Source organism: Ailuropoda melanoleuca, chromosome 1 (assembly GCF_002007445.2).
Source record: "Ailuropoda melanoleuca isolate Jingjing chromosome 1, ASM200744v2, whole genome shotgun sequence".
Taxonomy (NCBI): Eukaryota; Metazoa; Chordata; class Mammalia; order Carnivora; family Ursidae; genus Ailuropoda; species Ailuropoda melanoleuca.
Window position 1 is genome coordinate 194,136,443 of NC_048218.1, and position 22,751 is coordinate 194,159,193.

Below are 22,751 nucleotides of genomic sequence, written 5' to 3' on the forward strand. Positions count from 1 at the left end.
TCCTAGTTCTTATGTTCCATAGATGAGAGAAATCATATGATAATTGTCTTTCTCTGCTTGACTTATTTCACTTAGCATTATCTCCTCCAGTGCCGTCCATGTTGCAGCAAATGTTGAGAATTCGTTCTTTCTGATAGCTGAGTAATATTCCATTGTATATATGGACCACAGCTTCTTAATCCAGTCATCTGTTGAAGGGCATCTCGGCTCCTTCCATGATTTGGCTATTGTGGACAATGCAGCTATGAACATTGGGGTGCATATGGCCCTTCTCTTTACTACGTCTGTATCTTTGGGGTAAACACCCAGTAGTGCAATGGCTGGGTCATAGGGTAGTTCAATTTTTAACTTTTTAAGGGACCTCCACACTGTTTTCCAGAGTGGCTGTACCAACTTGCATTCCCACCAACAATGTAGGAGGGATCCCCTTTCTCCACATCCTCTCCAACAATTGTTGTTTCTTGCCTTGTCTATCTTTGCCATTCTAACTGGCGTAAGGTGGTATCTCAGTGTGGTTTTGATTTGAATTTCCCTGATGGCTAATGATTTTGAACATTTTTTCATGTGTCTGTTAGCCATTTGTATGTCTTCATTGGAAAAGTGTCTGTTCATATCTTCTGCCCATTTTATGATTTGTTTATTTGTTTCTCATGTATTGAGTTTGAGAAGTTCTTTGTAGATCTTGGATACCAGTCCTTTATCTGTAGTGTCCTTTGGCATTCACTCTTAATTATACTTTATTTTCAGTGAAGCATTTGTGCTCCTAATCACGGTATATCTGAATACTTAAGCAGTAATGTCTACAAAACAATTGTATTCTTACTGAGTTCTTTATCCCATTTTTGGGAAAGACTTCATAAGGAAGTTGACTATTGAAAATGCAAACTTTGGCGGGCCCTGAAAGAGACATTGGTCTTACCTGTGGTGAGCTGTGACGCTATGGAGACATTTCTCCGTTCAGGTGTGATGGTGCTTATCAGTTATGTCCGATGACTCTTTCACCAATGAATTTGCATCACCTGTTTGTCTAAACATCAAGAAAAGGCCATCTTTAGGTCTGGGAAAAAGTAGACTTTTAATCACAGACAAAACTATTCATCCTTATTTTTACTTGATTTGTATATTAAATTGTTTTGTCAACTTCTAAAGTTCCTTTAACTTTTGTTCCCTGTGCCACGTGCCTGATGAAGTCAGCACAATCTCTGTTTCATACGGTTTTCGTGTCCTTTCATGAAATCGCCATGAAAATGGTTCTCAGGTATATCCATGAAGTGTTGGAAAGGTCGAGTGCATTCATCGAATCCCAACTGAATGCATCTCAGAATTCAGGAAAAGGAATAATGTTTAATGGTAATATTGGTAATAATTGCAGTCACAAGATCGTCTGGAGATATTTGTTGAGTACCTGGGCACAAGGCACTGTTCTAAGCACTTCACGTCTGTTGTCTCACTTAATTCTCATCATACCCCTACTATTGTCATATTTTACAGATGAAGAAACTGGGACACAGAAAGGTTAAGTGTAACATGCCCAAAGTTCTACATCTAGCAAATAGCAGAGCCAGGATGCAAATATAGAATGGTTTGCATCCAGACTCAGTGTTCTCAATGCTGAAGGATAATACAGTAAATGAAATGCTAATGACCCTTCCTTTAGAAAAGCATATAGTGTAATGCTCTGGAAGAGTGCTTTCTGATAGAAATGTAATGCAAGCCATAAATGTGAGCCGTATGTGCAATTTTAAGTTTTCTAGTAGCCACAATAAAAAAGTCAAAAGAAACAGGTAAAGTAATTGTAGTAATATCTTATATTTAGCCCAGTACATCCAAAATATCATCATGTCAGCATGTAATCTACAAAAAACATCATTGATGAGGCGCTTTATAACCTCTTGCCCATACTAAGTTTTTGACATCTGGTGTGTATTTTATACTTAAGTACATTTCCGTTCATCCTAGCCATATTCCGAATGTTAAGCAGCCACATGTGGCTAGTAACTACCATAGTGGATAGCGCTGCTCTAGAAAGACCTAGGAATAAATACATTGTTCTTTTCCATTTCAAGAGACATTCACTTCAAGTTACATTTGAAAACTTTTAAGGAAGAAAAAAAGGGGGATATCATGCAGTGAGTAAAAGAGTTAATCATTTTCAAATGTTCAAGAGACTCCATTAAAGAAAAAGTGGCCGTGTGTCCCAAAGCAGGGAATCCTTTGGGAGCAATTGAGTCCGTAACAATAACAAAATTCCCTGGCTCCCCCCTGGGCAGGCTGGGGAGCAACCAGCAGTACTTCGAAACGTTCTTTGTGCCTTCCAAAGATTTCCTCAGAGAGCTCCCCAGTCCTACTGAGAATACCATGTCGGGGATGGAAAATTTGTCATTTAACAGAAACATAACTTTGCTGTTGCTCCTATGATGAATTTGATGTTTTATCAGTAGCAGTTTCACAGTATTATTTACTTGGTGTTGCTGCTGGCACGTTGCTGTACCCTCACACGGTCATTTCAGCATCTCTTTGCAGTTCCTTTGGAAATGTTTCCCATCAGCGGGTGATTTGGGGGCCCTTATCACTCTCTATTGTCCTTGTTGGAGCGGATGTCATTTCTAGCATTTAAAACTTATCCCCCAAATGTTAACTCTGTTATAACCTCAGTCCTTTCTTCTAGGAGCAAGACATTGGTTGGGGAGTTACTTAGAGAACACTGTTTTCTTTCTTTTAGTGTCATCATTTCACAAATCAATCAGCCAATCAATCAAAGAAAAAGCCTCCACAGGCTGCTTTAGGTGTGGATGCTGGGGCTTGGAGAGCGTAGCCCAAGAGGAAATGGCAAAAAGAGAGTCAACTAAACTGTTCCCCCCAGGAATTCGAAGTTGACAAGTGGCTAGGGGTCGGGAGTACCCACAGGGGCAGAGGACGTTTGAGGAGAGGGGCATCCTGGAATCGGGATCAGTTGTGCTGCTTGACATTCTTAGCAGCAGACGGCTGACGTTCCTTCAAGAATAGAACCCTTCTGCAATGTCTCACTTTAAGTCGTTTGGGGTGCTGTACCCTTACACCTACTGTAATGGTCTGTGATGCACACAGCCTTGGGTTTGGCATCTGGGAAGAAGACAGGAGGGTGGGTCTGCTGTGGGGTGAGGCCTTCAGGAGAGGGAAGGAGGGCACATGTGGGACAGCCAGTATCTGCGGAATGTGGCTAATTCAGCAGGCGTGGGATCTGGAAGCCGGGCTACCCCATACTTGCTTTGCTCTGCCCTTAACAACCTCTCCCTACCTTTGGAAGGACTAGTGGGGAAGGGAGCTGGATCCCTCTCAAGTGACTCTCAAAAGACCAGGTGATCCCAGCTGACACAGACCCAGCTGATAGTCCGTGATCGTGCTATTCATGTTGTTTGCAACATTTCACGATCTTTCCGTGTCAGTTACCATAGGTGTCACCATCTTCTAAAGTGGGTGCATAGCATTCCTCTTATGGGACTGGGCTATGACTCAATCACATAGTGTTGGGGTTTTTTGGAATTTAGAAATTTTTAAACTGTTACTAAAAATGTTAGGCCGAACATTCTTGATGTAATGTTTGCCAGTCTGATGCCAGTGTTTGGTGTAAACTTCTTGCGGTGGGGTAGCTGGTTCATAGCCTATGCACACGTAACACAGCTCGCCCTTTAGGAAGAACATGCCAGCTTCCGCCCTCCCCAGCAGTGCGCGCCAGGGCACGTGGCCAGAACCTGGTGGTGAGACATGTTCACTGCAGGAAAACATCCCCTTCCTCACATTCGTGCCGGGTCTAAGCACGGGAGAGCTGTATGCTAGAGGAAAATCGATCCACTGTTCTGACTGAGCAGCGTGAACCAAGTTGACTTCTCCACCTTCCCGAATCACACAATGTTTAAAAAATGATCCTTTTATCTTGCAGCAGATTGAAATGCCCCTCTAACGGATCTAGTCATTGTGTGGGAAGAGCTGTGTCTAATAGCATAGCATTGCTGGAGGCAAATTCATGCTTATTAATAAGCATATAGAACTAACACAGCTTCTATACGGTGACTCAGAATTTACCTTTTTTATTATGTCTTTGAAAATGGCATCCCTTGAACACGGTGTATATATTCTTCCCCTGATTTAGCTATGGGAGTAGTTTAATTTTAGCTGCATTTTGTGTTTGGATAACTGACAAATTATCGGTGACTACCATTGTAGAGCTTTCTTTCACAACACACACAGAAATGACCTGGGGAGAAATAGAAATGGAAAAGTGATGATTAAATTTTTTTGCAAAAGTTTAATATCCTCATTTGAAATAAAATTACGATTATGCTGGGGCGCCTGGGTGGCAGAGCGGTTAAGCGTCTGCCTTCGGCTCAGGGCGTGATCCCGGCGTTATGGGATCGAGCCCCACGTCAGGCTCCTCTGCTATGAGCCTGCTTCTTCCTCTCCCACTCCCCCTGCTTGTGTTCCCTCTCTCACTGGCTGTCTCTATCTCTGTCTTATAAATTAATAAAAAATCTTTAATATTTAAAAAAAATTACGATCATGCTAACTACAGGAAATTTAAGTAAAACTGTTTGTCTTTAGTGGGAAATGCAGGCATTTCTGCAACCCAAGCTCTCTCCTTGGTTGAATTAAGGAACTGCAAGCAGCCTTTTTAACCCTCACTTTTTTGAAGTTGTGAAACACAACCTACACAGAAAAGAGTATAAAACAGAGGTATGCAGTTTAAACCAAAAATCTTAAGATGAACACCCATGTCAAGAAATGTGTCGTTATCATTTCTGTTTTTATCTTTCCTTAAAATAATTATCTCTTAGTGAAAAAACAATAGAGCTAGACATGCACATGTAGTAAGGAGCCTTCACAGGTCACAAATAGCCAGGCTAGCAGAGGCAGCGTTGGGGAGGGAGACTGGGGACCTGGAGGGCTAGGAAGGATTAGGGGTGAGGAGAAACAGGGAACCCCCACATGCATTTTTTGGTCCTATTTCTCTGATTCTGCATACTAAGTTATTTCTGCCTTAAAATAAATACGGCTGAGATGAGGAACAGCTCACTGTTCTTTAGCCAGAGAGGAAAGAAAATGTGGCTATGTGTGTTCACATTTCCTGCAGGGGCACGCAGTAATCCCCTTGTTCTGCATTTGGAATACTCATTAGAAGGCTGGGTATGCAACAGAGCAGTTTCTAAAATAAGCTGAAGTTAGAGGATCCATACTCGCTCCTCTTACAGTGTTTTATATTATTGGTTGTACAGTCAGTCTATTGATAATACTTTGTTTCTTTGATTAAACAGATTGCTGAGCTGGGTGAAATAGAATACATTGAAAATCTACCTCTCCTCCGGGTTCTCAATCTTCTAACAAATCCAATTCAGGTGAGAGAGATTTATGTGGGGACAGAGGGAGCAAGGACCTTCTTGGAATTCTTCAAGAAGTACCTTTGACAAGGAGGATCGGGGATGTGAATACCTGTGTTTACCTTCTTTCTCCATCTCTAAGGAAACAATTAGGAGGTTTAGGCAGTGGAGCAGCTGTGCAGGGCTGAGTGGAGCGTGGGAGTTCCCGCCTCCAGGTGGTCACATGTGACTCATCGGGGCAGGTAATAAAGATCACATGACACAGCACTGAGACCGGAGCATTGTCCTTTTCCATTATAGAACGTTCGATGCTGGAGGTGGAGACAGACTCTGGTTCCTGTTGTATAATAGGGGAAAGAAGGTCTCTGGTCAGATACCTATAGTAATTTGTCTGGATATAGTTGTGAGGTTGGTGGTGGTGTAAAACAATTATAGAAAGAAGGACTCCATTTCCTATGGATTCTTCACCTCTGGTATTCAAAAATCCACTGTGTTTCAAGCCTCTCTCCTTCCTACCGTTGATGGGTCCTCTCTCCTGGCTTCTGTCCCTCCCTCTTTTTCCATTTGTCCTTCATTCCACTTTGCTACCTATACCCTTCCCTTACCTTGCAGAGACTCTTGAATTTAAATGTATCTCTGAGTACTTTTGTGTGTGTNGTCTTTAAAAAAAAAAAGGACTCTATTTCCTATGGATTCTTCACCTCTGGTATTCAAAAATCCACTGTGTTTCAAGCCTCTCTCCTTCCTACCGTTGATGGGTCCTCTCTCCTGGCTTCTGTCCCTCCCTCTTTTTCCGTTTGTCCTTCATTCCACTTTGCTACCTATACCCTTCCCTTACCTTGCAGAGACTCTTGAATTTAAATGTATCTCTGAGTACTTTTGTGTGTGTGTGTATCCTGAACATGTCTGGACAAGCAAAAGAAAGAAAAAGCACAAGCAAAAAAAAAAAAACAAGATTAAAAAATAAATCCAATCCTCGGTATGGGGATAGTGGCCAACAACTTAAGAGCATCTCTGATAAGAATAGAGCAGGGCTTACAAAGCAGCCGTCAACCCCCAGTTTTAGAGCCCTGGGGAGTGTTTGCGCTTGAGCATAAACAAATACCACAAATCCTTTCCGACCCATTAACTCACTTATATACACAACCCCCCCAACTCTCACATCAAAGCACAAAAAAGATACCTTTGTATATTCATTTCGTGTGCATTCCTATCCGTGAAATGCATCACCCACTAATACCTTTCTCTTCAAAGATGTTGCTTCTTAATACAAAACTTTAATTATATTTCTAAAAGCCAGATAATGCTAACATAGTAGATGGCTGGGAGTCATAAGGAATTTGTTCTATAAATGAATATTATTTGTTATTGTAGAATAAATTCAAAACGGTACAAATTAATTCAAACTAATACAAAATAATACTAAACAAATGACAAAGTAGTCGGAAATAATGTTCCTTATTTGCGGTAATGAAACTCTTTGGAGTTAGAAGATAGGATTTGAATCACCGGCCATGGAATCTTAGGTGAAATGCTTCGCCACTCTGAGGCTTAGTTAGTTTCTCTTTAGAAACGAAGATAATCATACCCGTCCTGCTTATGTCACAGGGAGATTAACAAGATCACACATTTAAAGAGCTTTGTAAGCTATAAGGCACATTCTGCATGTGAGTTAATATGAAGGGACTGGTAAGCATGAAACTGCAGACACCTTGAGGGGATGTGCGTGTGTGTGTGGACAGGGTAGAAGCTGAAACACCTACTGGTGAGAGTAGCATGCTAGTGCTTGCTCATGTGGGAGAGGAAGGCAACTGAATATTCTTCTTGCTGTTTTAAATAGGAAAAATCTGAGTATTGGTTCTTCGTGATTTTTATGCTCCTACGATTAACAGAATTAGATCAGAAGAAAATTAAAGTGGAAGAAAAGGTATGTAATCATATTATTCCATGTGTTTGTGAGTGAATGTGCTCAAAGGCTTTGCTGCCTGCCACAGGACCGATGTAATCAATAAATGGCACGTGTGACAATATGGGAATTAACTACTTATTTAGGGAGTGTTTCGTTACTCTGTGGTTTAACCCCCTGCAAAGCTGAGCATCGGCACGAATGCGGCAAAGGCGCTGCCCTTGCACAGTCAACAGGCTGGCAGTGGGGATGGAAGCCACGCTCCGTGGGCACGGGCGGCAGCATGACGGCAGTCTGTTAGCTTGGGTCACTGTCATAGTTGGAGGGTGTGTGGTTCCGTGGTGCTCTAAACATTCATTTAATAATGAAATTTATTATTATGTCATTCTACCTATAATCAAAAGGTACTCAAATCATTCTCTTGGTATTTTAAACCCTTAATTCTGCCCTTTAAAATCATGATCCCCCTGGACACACAGTTCCAGAGTAACCGGACCTGACATGCTAGCTCCTGTCTCCCTGCCACCATACCAGGGGTGGTACTTTGTCTTGCTTTAGTGACTGGTGGACTGGTGACACCTGAAATCTCCACTAATGAGGGCTTTCTTACACTAGATGCAAATTTGAGATGAGCATGAAAACAGGTTTAAGTACGTAGAGGGGCAGATATTCCATTTCATACGTGTGTTTTGGAAATCGCGGTTAAAAATAGTTACAGATGTTAGTGCGTTGTTATTCTCAAACTCAGAGGCACTTGCTAGATTGCTTTCTCTTTAACGTTTTGTGAAGGGAATGCAATTCAAAAGCCTGCATTAAGTAAAGATGTGGTACACAAGGATCATGCGTGTAGAGGGGTGACAAGGACACGCGGATAGAGAATTCTAGGTCACGAGGGAAGGACCCCCTATCTTTGGACACAGGAAGCTCTGCTGAAAGAGGAGGAGATTTGGGTAGAATCTGAGATCATTGGAGTAGCTCCTGGTGAGACAGCATGAGGGACACATCCCCATGGTATCAACGACCTAGAATCTAGAGCTGTGTATTTTATTCCTTCCCCTCACACTCAAAGTGGGAATGTTTACTCTATTAAAAGTAATCTTGGGTGTTAGAGGTTTTGTGTTTGCTTCTTCCCTCCCAAACCAGGGAGCATAACGAAGTAGGGGACCCAGGGACTCCAGCTCCATATTATTTTAAGATAATCATCCTTATTTAGGTTTTAGGACAGTTAGAGTAGACACAAAGAATGAGCACAAGGTCCATGAGCATGCGTTAAATTATTTTCCATACGTGGTTGCCTGTCTAGAATGTTTCACTAAAGAAAATCTAAGACTTGTCTTCTTTTAAGAAATGACACGTGTCTTCCTCTTGCGTTTCTCATTCCGGAACAGGTTACGGCCGTGAATAAATACGACCCTCCCCCAGAAGTGGTTGCAGCCCAGGATCACCTGACCCATGTCGTCAACAGCATGATGCAGCCACAGAGGATCTTTGACAGGTATTCGTGAGGGATCCCCAGGGTAGAAGTCAGGCTGGTGAGCACGGGACGACCTCCTCGTTGGCCCTAGCCCTCTGTTTTGTGACTCAGCCCTTCCTCTCCTTCCCTGAGACAAGGGTCTTCATTTGGCTGTCTCAGTGTTAGCGATTATCGTCTCATGCTTGAGTGTGGGGTTCACTCATTGGTGGTTTCCCAGGTGTGGAGATGAGTGGGTTCATCGTCCCCCTTTTCATCCAGCCCCTTGAACGGCGGCTAGCCAGTGACATAGGACAGTGAACCTTCCCTGCTGTAGGACAGAACCACAGATCTTTGCCTCATTAACAGAGAATTGTGATGGTTTCTGTCCACTGTAAATCTTTCCTTAGCGGTGAGTGAATGCTCGATAGCCCTGCCAAAGAGCATGAATGCAGATTATGAGAGAGTCCTTAGAAGGAAGCCCAGCTAGCCCGAGGGAACCCTGAAATAGTCTTTACACTGATCGCACCGAGCCCATGAGTCACCCAGCTTAGTTGAGCACATGAACAGAGTCTCTCACCTCTAAGTTCAAAGACAGATTCACCACAGTTTCTCCGTTTCTTTTTAAACAATCTGTTGGAGCAGATGGCCGTTTATGCTATAAGTATATTGCAGAAATTCTATCAATACCCAAAGGCATTTTAAAAATACTTGTAGAATCTCTTCGTTATACATGGCTTCCCTTCTTTATGTGGTATTTGCTTCTGTACTTCACATGGTTGGTTTCCCACAGGGAGCACAATGTTTTCTTTTGCATCCAGGACATGATTTTTTACATGTAATGTAATAATATAGACATTGACAGTTTTATATATTTATGGCCGCCCTCTAGGTGAAATGATTTATCATTTATTTGCATACATCTGGAAAAGCACATTTGATTTAAAAGAAGGGCATTTATGTCCTCATTGTATTTCTTTCCTAGTTTATGAGATTGCTAGTTGTTTCATGCTTTAGGGTACATTTATATAAAAATATGTATCAAAGAAATTTACAGCACTGTCTGAAAAACACGTATTTCATCATCATTTGTGGCTCTCCAGTAGACAAGAGCAAAATGGCCAACCAGCCCCAGATGCTTCAGAATGGAGCAGTGTTCGTTATGAGAAACTCATGGAGACAGGGGCTACCATTGCCCTTCCCAGGCTGGGCCAGTAGGGAACCCTAACCCTTGACGTTGGCACTCTTATGCTGCATTATTGGGGAACACTGTCCCTTCCCCTGGTGCGGCTAGGGTGAGCATACAATACTAAAATTACATGGCAGAATCTTGACTCTGGCCTGGTCATCATGGATAGCTTTCTTGCTCTCCTGTATGACAAGGTCCTCCAGGTTCATCTTCTACAAGCCCTGTGCAAACTCTGGAATCAACTACTTCTCCAAGAAGCCCTGGTTTGTTTTAGTGAGAAATGGTACTTCCCAGTCACAATCTGGGTGCTAGAGGTTATCCTTTGACTGAGTTGGTCATCGTTGTTAGGCTTTTTAGTGGACAGAGCTAGGAATGTATTTCTTTCATTCCTTCCTTCCTTCCATCCATCCATCCATCCATCCATCCATCCATCCATCCATCCATCTATCCAACCTCCCATTGGTCTATTCTGTCTCTCCTGTTTATCTATTTATATATCTCCAGCTACATTAATTCAATCTGCTTATATCTAGTCTATGGATAGATCTATATCCCTTTATAGGTAGATGATAAAGTATCTCCTGAATTCATATTGATACTTAAAATTCAATTTCGAGACGATAGTTGAGCTTTTACTTATCTTCCTCTCTATTATATCTGTGTCCTCCCTTCCTCCCACATCAAAGACACAGAGGAAGATGGATTTCGAATATCCCATAATTACTTTTGTAAAATCCCATATTGCAGCACAACAGTATCAGTGCTAATACTACCACCAACATGATTACTGAAAACACTGAAATCTTATTTCGCCTATGTTCTTCCCATCGCCCCCCACCATTTTTTATTGTGATAAAGTATATATAACATAAAATTTGCCATTTTAACCATTTTAGAGTGTACGGTTGAGTGGCATTCATTACATTTCCACTGTTGTGGCAACCATCACCACCACCTGTTTCCAAAATTTTTCATCCCCCGCCCCCCAAACAAAAGCTGTAACCCTAAGCAGTAACTGCCCACCGCCCACTACTCCTCATCCCTGGAGACTTCGTATCTCCTTCCTATCCCTGTGAATTTGCCTATTGTATGTATTTTATGTAAGTGTCAATCACCCACTTTAAAAATAGCGTACTGTATTTGTATTGTCAGAACGTGTATCCATCACACACCGTACTTTCTCCTTTGCTGTCATTTGGTCTTAGTTCTATGGATAACTGCATGTTTATGGCTCACCAGCATCCTCGTATTGACATCTCCTGAGTTAACTGGGTGTGGACTCCTAGTAGACTCCTGAGGATGGGCTATGGGATCAGCATCCCTTGAACTCCTGCATGTTGGTAATATTCTCTGTCCTTTATACTTGAAAGTCATTTTTGTTATATTTAAAATCCATGGCTCACACTTTTTTCCTTGAATATATAAAAGATGTTACTCTTTTTGGGGGGGGGCTGCAAAACATCTATCAAAATCCGATAGACAATTTTCTTTCCCTTATAAGTCATGTGTTCTCTTTTTCTAGCTGAATGATTTTTTTTTTCTTTAAAGTCCAGTCATTTTACTCGACTGTGTCTTAATATTAGTCAATCTGGGCTAATACTCTCAGGTATGCTGTGTCTTCTTTCAATGCATGGTTTTATTTTTTCACTTTAGGAAAGTTTTCTTGAATTACAGTCTTTAATATTTCTGTTGTTTTGCTTTGGTTTTCTCCTTCAGGAAGAAGATCTCCTTTGCCTATATTCCATATTTGTCACTTTCCATTTTTTTCTTTTTAGTCATTTAAGAAGCTTTACATTGAGGTAATCTTGTTTTATTTTTAAATTTTTATTTAAATTCAGTTAGCCCACATGTACTGTATCACTAGTTTTTGGTGTAGTGTTCAAGGATTGATTAGTTGCGTCTCACTTTGAGGTTAATTTTAGATTCACAAGCAGTTGTAAGAGATGACACAGAGAAATTCTAGATGTTTCCCCCAGTGGTGATACCTTGCCTAACTATAGTAGAATATCAAAACCAGGAAACTGACTTTGATACAACCCACCCACCCGCTCAGATTTCGCCAGCTTTGCCTGTACGCGTGTGTGCAGTTAGTTTATGCAGCTGTGTCACACGTGTAGGTCCATGAGCACCACTACAGGAGACTTTTGTCACAAGGATCCCTGCACTTCCCTTTAGAGCCACAGCCACCCCCTTTCTCTTCAACTCCCCTAATTCCTGGCAACCAGTGGTCTAGGCTCCATCTCTACGGTGTTGCCATTTAAAGAATATTATACAAATGGAATCCTATAGTGTATAATCATTGGGGATTGGCTTTTTTTGTTGTTGTTGTTAATTTAGCCTTATTCCCTGGAGATGCATCCAAGTTGTTGGAAATATCAATGGTTCGTTCCTTTTTATTGCCGAGTAGTATTCCTTGTATGGATGCGCCGCAATTAGTTTAACTGTTCATCTCTTGAAAGACTTCTGAGCCGGTTACATTTGGGGGTTATTACAAATCCAGCTGTTATGAATATTGACCTACAGAGTTCCGCTCGTGTACAGTTTCAGCCTGCTTGCTCTCCAGCGGCTACCCCTTGGCTCTGCCAGGGTTCCCTTGTCCTCAGGTCTGTCAGCTGCTGCCCCATTGCTTCCCCCCTACGCACATTCCAGCACTGTGCAAGGCTTCTGGGTTTATGGTTCATGGGGATGCTTTCTCATCTGGTTTTCTTATACATGTTATCCATGGGCTTTTGCTCTTAACTTTTTCTGTGGATGCCACCACCACCTCCGTTCTTCTTCACAGAGTCTATACCTTAGCATGGATTTTTAAAATATCTCTTATTCTGTATTTCTATAGTTGTAGCACGAGTAGAATTCACGCACTTGAGCGAGCATGTTTTCACTCCTTAGTCCGGTCTTTCAGGCCCAGAAGCCATGCCTAGGTTCCTATATTAGCTCTTAGCTATTAGCTGTTCCTTTGAGCAAGTTATTAGACCTTTCTGTACTTCAGTTTCTCTGTGTATGCAATGGGGATAATGATAGATAATGATAGAAACACCTTCATCTGCTTCCTGTGGTCATTAAATGAGGTCATGCCCGTCAGACCCCTAGAATGGTGCCTGGCACATAGTGATTGCTCAGGTAAATTTTAATTATTACCATTTTCATTGCCTGTCTGTGTTCTAATTCAGTGGGTATGGATGTTAAAGCTCACCTCTCAGAATGCTCTCTTCCTTCTTTCGTTGTGAAGTTCTTGGGGAAATACTTTATCAACCAAGAACTAACACATCTTACCATACCATATTTTTCCTTTTACAAATGTCGATAAAGTAAATTTACATACATTTGGACTGGACTTGTTATCTTTGAATATTATTTTTGGCCTCTCATCAGCAACTTGCCCGGGAAGGTAGGACCAGCCTCCTCTCCAGGGCCTGTGGGTGACAGGTGCTCAGCCACTGACTTAGGTGGGACTGTGACCGTGGCGTAGACCCTGCCCGCCGGCTGTGTGTGTGACTAGAGCCGGCCGTCACCGCCTGCCCTGTGTTGCAGCACTCTTCCCCGCCTGGACGCCCCATACCCCATGCTGGTGCTAGCCGGACCTGAAGCCTGCGGGAAGCGAGAGCTCGCCCACCGCCTCTGCAGACAGTACAGCACGTACTTCAGATACGGGTAAGTGCTCATTGGCCGGGAAGGCTGTAGAAATGTCAGCTGTGGCTCCTTGCGGCTGTCCATCTGAAGCAAGCTCAACAAGGTACAGAGAAGGCTCGTCGGCTTCTCTGCCATTCATTACATGGTGATAGATACCCTGCATTTTGTTGCACTTTAATCCTCCCAGTGTTGCCTTCCATTCACTGACAGCTGACATCACTCTCTGAGGGTTGAAAACCCATGTGTTTATAGTGAAGCGTGGTGGCGTTGGAGCCCGGTCTCGCCCTGTGGCCACGGGATGCGACAGCATGGACGGGCGCGGTGACAAGGGGCTGGCGCGGTGCTCAGAGGACCCGCAAGCACCTCTCCTCGCCTCCAGTGGGCTCATGCTGACTGTACCTCGCTTCCTCATCTCCACGCAGGGCGTTGTCCTCTGAGGCATATTTCAGGAGGAAGGAATGAGAAGTCACAGCAGGCGTCTTTCCTTTCCTTTCCTTTCCTCTCCTCTCCTCTCCTCTCCTCTCCCCTCCTCTCCCCTCCTTCCCCTTCCCTTGGGCTAGCATTCACTGCACTCCAGTTTTCTGGAGCAAACGTTTTGCTGTGTGATTCCCTCACTGTCCAGTTAAAACCAAGGAGACTGTCAAAAAAATGAGGACCATTCAAAAAAAAATCTTCAGCCGGACTTACAGACTTTTTAAAGGTTTCTGGAAGTCAGAGTTAGAGTCATCACTGTGGTTTTTTAAACTGGTTTCCTCTTAATTTTTACCTAGGGCGAAGCAATTACTTCTAGATTAGTAATGTCTGTCGGTGACCGGAGGAGGGGACTGCAAAGATATTTCGGGTAGTGAGAAAAATAAATGCAAATTATTTTCTAATGCCTTTCCTTCCCTTAAGCTATACACGTTCAAACAATGTAAATACTATTTGAAACAGGTCCATTTATTTAGATATTTAAAATTACATCCCTCATTTGAACAACTCTGGGATTCAAATATATAGAATGATTTATTTACTAATATATTTTAACCACCCTGAAGTAACAAAAATAATAAAAACCTAATATTAGAATAAAAAAGTATAGAGTGCCATTATGCCTGTATAGGGCTGCGGAACCTGTTTTAAAAGATAAGTGGAACGCAATGAATTTCGAAGGTCAAAGTCGGACAGAGAGGTGTATCCTGACTGTTGTGCCAATATGTAAACCCGGAACCTTTTAGCAAACCAGAATGCCGGGAACCAACGCTTTCTCTGATTAGAATTCCTTTTAATTATGTTGTAAAGGTCGAGAGCCAGGTCCTTCATATGTGTTTGTGATCTGCGTTACAGAAGCACGTGGGATCAGGTGTGTTCTCAGAGGTGTTTAACAACTCATCACCAAAATCGTGATCCAGTCTGCCTCTCTCTCCTCACCTGGATGGGCCTTCCAATCACTCATTTTTATTAAATCCTGTTTTCCCTCTATTAGAATGCTTATCCACCTCGCTTGTGATTGATTTATTTAATGTTTGTTTTCCCTACTCATCTAAGCCCAAGGAGGGTATGGACCAATGTCAGCTTTGCCCACCATCCGGTTCTCGGTGTTCAGCAGATGACCAGCCACTTAATACCTACATGAGAAATACTTGTTAACCCAGTGACAGATTGAGTGAGAGAACGGGATGAATGAATTAAGGGTATTATATGCCACATTTCGTGGGAAATCACTGTGATAAGAAACAAAGGTGATTTCCCACAACTGCCACTGATGGGTATATGGAGAGATGGATGGATTCATTCGTTTACCAATTCGTTCAATAAATATTTGTTGAATTCCTCCCATGTGCTAAGCCCTGAAGATACAGTGAGAACAAGATTGATAATGTCCTTGCCTTAATGAAATTTGTAATCTAGTGGGGGAATTCAGATTAATTAATTAGTGTCGTGTATCGTTTATGTGGAGGCATAAGGCAGCAAAACCAAAACCTTAAAACTAGCTTCGTGCCTACAGTGTTACTGCTGCTACTGCTTGCTTTCTCCTCCGGATGGAGTTAGTGGCAAGTGTGGAAAGACGCTCCCTCACTGCCTTGCTACCAAGTACACGCTCGCTCACCCTCGCAGGCTCCGAAGCATTGTCCCTCCGGTCATTGGCATCCTCGTGGAAGCAGAGATCAGGACTTGCTCACTGGCACATCATTCTAAAAATTCCGTCAAGGCGTGGATCAAAGATCATATCATTGGATAAAAAAGAAGACATTAGCTAGCTAGTAATTTCACCTGTGGAGAAGCTAAGGTAGTGCTGCTTTATGTGCCGCAACTTTCTACTTAACACAAATGATAAAACCAAAGCATGTCCTCAGAGTCCAGTCATTGGTCTAGTGTGCATTTTTTAATTCTTTATCCAACACAATTTTTATTGATTTTTAATTAAATAGGGGAGAAAAGGCGTGAAAACAGTTTCATCATGAAACATACAAGTATTTACAAAGGCGCTTTCTCTGCCCTTTGCTTGCATCTTGTCTTTCCCGTCTGTTTCCTTTTCTCCTGGTATTCTGTCTTCCTTTTTAAATGACATTGCCCCACAACTGAGACTTTCAATGGGCCTCTAACGCACTAAGTTGTATACCCAGTTCTGTCTGTATTAAAAGCATAACATGGTGGGCTCACCAGTACTGGGATGGCTGAGACATGTTCTTGTTGTAGATTTTCATTTTTCTATTTGTTCTTGGTTTTGAGAAATAGGTTGGTGGTTCTTTCTTTACCTGTATTCGTTCTACGTGGAGATAGAAATTTACTGCCTTCAAAATCTATTTCCAACCTTAATATTACCCCACAAATCAGTGGCTCCCCAGCAGAGTAATGACTGAGGAGAGAAACATAAAACAATGCCGGTATACCTGTCCGCCTTCCAGATTTAAGGCCTCGAGGGTGATCTGAATAGTCATGAAAGAAAAACTTGATTCTTCTTTCTGAGATCTCCATTTTACAGCAGTCTCTATTTTTATAACCTTTTTCTTGCTGTTGACGACTAAACATCTTTACTTGTAGTACGATAGTACAGTACAGTAAAAGACCACAGCTCTTAAGCTAAATAAGATGGATGAGCTCCACCTACCTTAATGCAGCCTAATCTAATGTCTGTTATCCAGATGTGACAAACCAGTAAAGCGGTTCCTTTGTTCATCTCATCAGTGTTCACTGAGCACTGGCCGCCTGCTAGCGGGGACTGTAGAACACATGTGGGGCTTGTCCTGGGAGCTTACCATCTAGTATGGGATTCAGGCAGGTCAGTGCTGGCTAACAGGATAGTTTGATGGGTGCTGTGATGAGGGGAGTAAAGAGCCTCTGGGATAGAAGATGTGGGAGACATGTGGGATATGGAACTTGAGCGGGAGAGCCTTCCAGGAGGGAAGGAGGACAGGCATGTTTGATGAGCTGCAAGGACAGCCTGGAGTACTTGAAGTATGCAGGGAGATGGCAGAACATAAGACCGGAGACATAGACAGGAGTCTGAGCATAAGGGATTTGTAAGCACTCCTGTGACGGCTGCGTTCCAGAAAGTGCGCCCTGTGGGCTGCTCGGCAGAGGGTGGGGGAGGGAAGACTGGAGACAGGGGGACCAGCTGGGGTACAGTCACTGCTCACGATGGCATGAGTTAGAAAGCAGCGTGTCATTACTGGAAAGTGGACAGGACAATGGCTTCCTGGAATGGGATACTCGGGCCTGGTGCTGGAATCTTAGGTGTTGAATCTCTTTAAAGGCCCAGCAGTTAATTGACAACTATTTGCATTGAGGGTTAGGACCAATTTAATTTTCCTACCGAATGCCCTAGGAAGACCTGGGCTTTTGGGGCTAGCCTTTGAAAGAGTTCGCCTACTGACCAATATGGCATGCTATCGTGTGCATAAATTTATTTTTTATTTATTTTATTTTTATTTATTTATTTTTCCCATGTGATTGAATTTTTTTTTATTATGTTCAATCAGCCAGCATACAGTACATCATTAGTTTTGGATGTAGTGGTCAACGATTCATTAGTTGCGTATAACACCCAGTGCTCATCCCAACACGTGCTTGAATTTAGATGTGCTCACAGCCAAACCTCCGCCTAAATATTTGCAGGAACAAGAAATTTGTTATTTCCTGAGGCAATCCGGTCCAGAACTGAGCTTCTAAACCTGCATGCTTCTGAATCAAACTGAAAAGATTTCTACTGCTAGCTCTTCTCAGACATCTCTTCTTCCTATTTCCCTGAATATGTTGCCATTCCATTGTTTGGTCTGACCTTGCGGATTCCTTCCCTGCCTGATCATCTCTTCTCCACGGACTGAATTTGTTAGGATCCTCCAGGACAGCTGGCCCAGAACGGGCCTTTCGAATGTCTAAGCTCACTCTTAGACTCTCAGGCCCCGTGTTGTAGTCTGGCGTTCATCTCTCACTCACTTCTCTGGTGTGGCTCCCATTGCAAACCATGACTTAACTAGTAAATTAATTAGTAAATATATAAACTCGTGGAAATCTTATTACAAATGGAATTGTATTGAGACCAGGGAGAAGGACACCGAAGATATTGGCCCAAGTCGGTTTCTTTGTCTAAAATTTGGCGTCATTTTTTTCTGAGTTTAGTGAAACTCTGCTTTCACTGTGCAGTATTTCCTTTTTAAGATGTTTGCATTTGGGCATCGTGCTCCACAGTGAACATTTCTGCATGTGGGAATTGGATGACAGGATTCAAAAGCCCACAGGTCATCTTAGGTCCTTCATAATAGAAGGTTCTGCGGTGGATACAGGCTGTCATCCTCATTCTCCACCTCACTGAAGCCTTCTCTTTATTTACCTGCCTAGAAGCTTCAGGTTACTTCTTTCCTTTGTCTTCCTTTTAGAAATTCTGAAAAAATTCCTGCCGCTCAATTCCTTTGTTGAAAAATGCAAATCCAGCGCCACGCGTAAAGGCTAGGCTAAGGGCATACACCACAGGATGCCAAGTCGCTGATTTATCTTTCCCACCTGTCAAGGACACCAGTAGACAGAGGGTCCCAGGGCCCTGCCAAGGTGTGTGAAGAAATGCCAGTGTATTCACACAACAAAACAAATAGCACAGTGTTTTGACAGTCTTTTCTTAGAATATACTCTCCTTCCTGGGTCTATAATTTAAATGTAATGTTAAGACCTTAAAATTTAGTCTAATTAATTCCTGATGATAATGGAAGGGGAACAGCGGTATGAATTATAAAAAATGGACTCTAACGGAGGGGCTTTCGAGGTTGCGACTCTACCCTCTTGGTGCGACAGTAAAGGACCCGACGCGGAGTCGTCCTGGCTTTGCTACTTAGTCACCTTTCTTAGTTGCTCTGCCTCAGTTTCATCATCTGGAAAAGGGAAACGGCAATACTCGCCTCATGGTTTTTTGTGAGGAAGGAATGAAGTAACATGTCAGATGTCTAGCTGTTCTCATCTTCTCCTTTAAAACCACAGGATAACACAAAGATCAGTTTGCATTGCATTTCCAGAACTTAACGCTAGGAAGTCAGAATGGTATGAAATCGAGAGTCGTGGGCTAGTTGGGACCCCACTGGCTGTTTCTGGGACTGATACCGGTCTGCTCTGTGGCCTTAGACAAGCCATGTTCATTGTCCTCCACCAAATGGAGTTGGTCACGCCTGTTGTCCCCCTCACAGTTGTCATTTACTGGTTCATGTTATAGATAACTAGCGACTGCCTACATGGGGGCCAGGCGTGGGGAATGCAGCAGCAAGTAAGATAAACAAGATAAAGTCCTCTCCTCAAGAGTCATACGTCCTGCTGGGGAAGACAGGGAGAAACCAGATATGTGGATAAAGCAAGGCAGTTTTGGTGATAGAGAGTAAGTGGGGGCGTGGGGATGGGGAGGGGGTGTCATCGCAGACAGTGATCCGAAAGGGCCTCTCTGGTTGAGCTGAGAACTCCATTCATGGTTTCCCATGGGAGGCTCATGGGAAGCACTGGCAGCACTGGGGAGATGAGGTCCCGAGCAAGGCACTGGGATGCAATCAATGGTAGGCACTGAGTCTATGAGCATGTTAAGAAGAGGCGCATAATCAGCAGTAGGGGTCAAGAGGGGCTTTTGGGCAAGGGGGAGGAGAGTGGGGGCACTTAACTTGAGTCCTGGAAGACAGGTGGGCCAGCCAGGTGAGGGATGAGGAGGGGCGTGGGGAAATGCCCACAGAGCAGAGAGGACACGAAAACTCTGGGGTGGAAATACATGAGTAATGAACTGAAGTCGGCGTGTGTGACAGCGGGGGAGGTGGTTTAGAGGCGATCAACAGCAGTGTGTCGAAAGAAATTCGGTGCGGATAATCCCAAATTTGTATAATCCCGGTAGAGTATAGCAGCTGAATGTAGTCTAGCACCTCAAAACCACAGCGTTTTCACAACGATGGTACTTCGTAGTTCATGACTCATGGATCAATTTTAGCTTCTTCAAAACCTACTTTTACCTTTTCCATTTTGAATCTCAAGCTGCTGGAAGTAGACCAGTTACCTACTGTGTTTTCAGGGCCTGCCACACCACAAGACCACCTTACTTTGGAGAAGGGGATCGAGTCGATTATCATTTCATCTCTCAGGAAGTGTTTGACGAAATGCTAAGCATGGTAAGAACGTTCTCCTTTGTTTGTATTACACAAGGAATACACGCTGCTTGGTAGCAGTATTAGGAACTAGTGATAACAGAGAAAAATGTGTTTGTTGCGAGAGAAGTGTTCTTCTTGGGTGGTTTTTTCCTTAAGCCATGTATACATCCTTGCTGACACGCAGCTTTATTTTGGGATCTTGGAGAGAATATTATGAATTTTCAATAAAGCTGAATGAATAGACGTTTTAAGAAAATGGAAGTACCAGAAGTTCTCGTGATCTGTGTTTATCACGTGCTGCTGTTATGAATCAGACTTTACTCAAGACAGGCAATTCTCACAGACCAGATCTGACGTGCGAAGCTTATGGATCGAGTCTCCCTTGGTGTTGGAGTGTTCTGTCCAGAAACCACTCCTGTTTGCTATCACTGGTGCTTTCTTCTTCTCCTTCTTCTAAGATTTTATTTATGAGAGAGACAGAGGGAGAGAGAGAGAGCGCGCAGGGGGAGGAGCAGAGGGAGAGGGACAAACAGACTCCACGCTGGGTGCAGAGCCTGATGTGGGGCTCGATCTCAGGACCCTGAGTTCATGACCTGAGCTGAAACCAAGAGTTGGATGCTCCACCGACAGAGCCACCCAGGTGCCCCATCACTGGTGTTTTCTAACCGTTGTGGCCCTAGGCATCATTCCATCATGGTGTGTCTCATTCAGTTGGCGTGTCCTAGACGCATACGTAGCCTTAACCTTCCACGTTATACAGCAGTGCAGGTAACTGTCATATAGTTAAGCACGGGATCTGCAGTTTCTACGAACTTAATTTTGAATGGCCAACTTTATACACAGTGCATGTTTTCTCTTGCATTCACAGAGAAACCCAAGTGAGTGAGTCCTGTTATCCCTAGGCTGTTTCCCCTCTAACCTTGTCAAAAGAACATCTTGGAGATTCTTTATAATCTTTTCTCCTAGGGCTGTGTTTTGGTAGTTCATTTGAATGTATCAAGAGTACTTGGGATTTTATATTCCTAAAAGCCTTACTAGAGATAAGAAGCATTATCTTGATATTAGTAAGAAGGATTCCTTTAGGACACTTTGGGTTGAAAGATAGCTAGTTCCCAAATTTCATGTTAATTTCTCTTGTTAGAGTCTGAGGCATTTTTTCTTGGTTCAGTTCATCTGTTCTCAGTATCCCATATGCTCCCCTGACGTTCCATACCTTATCGTACTGGTAGTAACTAAGTCTGGTTCAATTCCTAGTCTAAGAAATCGCTGTACTTACACTCCATATTTGGTTCCACAGTTTGACTCCTTCTACAAAAAAAGAGTAGTACTCGTTTTTACTGCTTCTGCTAACGTATATTACTTCAGTATAATGTCATTTTCTTCAACTCGAATGTTGCTTCTGAGCTCTTTTTCCTTAAAGCAAGCTTGAGACTGTTTCACGAAGAGGCAGACCTAGAGGTTATAATTCATGACACATTGTCAGCTTTGCCAGTCACACCAACACACTCAGCCTTCTGTATATACAACCCTCCTCCCCGGAACACCCACCCAGACAGCCTGCCACCCCACCTTGTCAGACTACCCTGGCATACCCAGGCCCTGGACACCTCCTGTGGACAGTCACAACCATCCACTCCTCCACCCCTCATCACCACCCCACCACATGCCTACAGACACACGAACCTTTTTAAGGACATAAATGCAGTCACTTCCCTGAAGATATTCTTCGTCTCTTATGGAAATAAGATCACAGACCTGGAGGCTTCTGAAATATGATTATTGCTGTTTACTAAGAAATCTGCAAGCCAGGAAGACGTGAAAGGAGTATATCCCCAGCCAAAAGCTGGAGGACCACTTAATCTCAATTCTTAAAAAAGAAAAAAAAAAAGTTAACAAATCCTGTGTTATATATAAAAGTACAATGCCACATTCCTCCCAGCTCTGCAGTCTTCCGGAAAATATTTTTGGGATCCACAGAGGGAGGCCCTTGTACACACAAGTAAACAAATGCATAGTGTATATCTGAAATGTGATTCAAGAGTACATTTTGAGGGGCGCCTGGGTGGTTGGGTTGGTTAAATGTTCAACTCTGATTTCGACTTAGGTCATGATCTCTGGGTTGTGAGATTGAGCCCTGTGTCAGGCTCCACACTGGGCATGGAGCCTGCTTAAGATTCTTTTTGCCCTCTGCCCCTCCCCTAACTCCAAAAAAAAAAAAATCCATTTTGAAAACAGGATGAGTCACAGTAAACAAGATAAAGTATATACCTGATGGGAGATTCAGTATCTTATCTACCTATATAGATGCAATATAGATCTGAAGAGCAGATGTCCTAGTATTTGCTACAAAGAACAAAGAAGGTATGGCATTGAAGGCGTAAAATATTAGGATATTTTTTATTGAGTTTTGAACTTTTCGAATGCATGATATACACTTCTTTGGATTATGAGGTGTGTGGCTTTTCCTCATCATTCATAGCAGACACGTTCACTAGAGACCCACGCCACCACAACAGATATTCCGTGTCTCATGGACTTCCACCACTCCCCCCCCAACAAATAGCCTGTCCCCCATTCCCAAATCTCCAGAATGTCTGGGGCCAGCAGACAGAAGTAGCATAAAGGACTCCTAACAGCC

General features: G+C 43.0%; 1 protein-coding gene across 3 annotated transcripts in view; it reads left to right on the forward strand.

The window, feature by feature from the left end:
- LRGUK (leucine rich repeats and guanylate kinase domain containing) overlaps positions 1-22,751 on the forward strand; it is a 108,318-nt gene that overhangs the window by 36,872 nt on the left and 48,695 nt on the right. For all 3 annotated transcript variants that reach the window (XM_034672340.1, XM_002922630.4, XM_034672337.1), the window contains exons 8-12: positions 5,289-5,369; positions 7,192-7,278; positions 8,646-8,752; positions 13,428-13,547; positions 20,038-20,134. In XM_034672340.1, the coding sequence (XP_034528231.1) occupies positions 5,289-5,369; positions 7,192-7,278; positions 8,646-8,752; positions 13,428-13,547; positions 20,038-20,134 (492 nt within the window). The remainder of the gene's footprint in view (positions 1-5,288; positions 5,370-7,191; positions 7,279-8,645; positions 8,753-13,427; positions 13,548-20,037; positions 20,135-22,751) is intronic.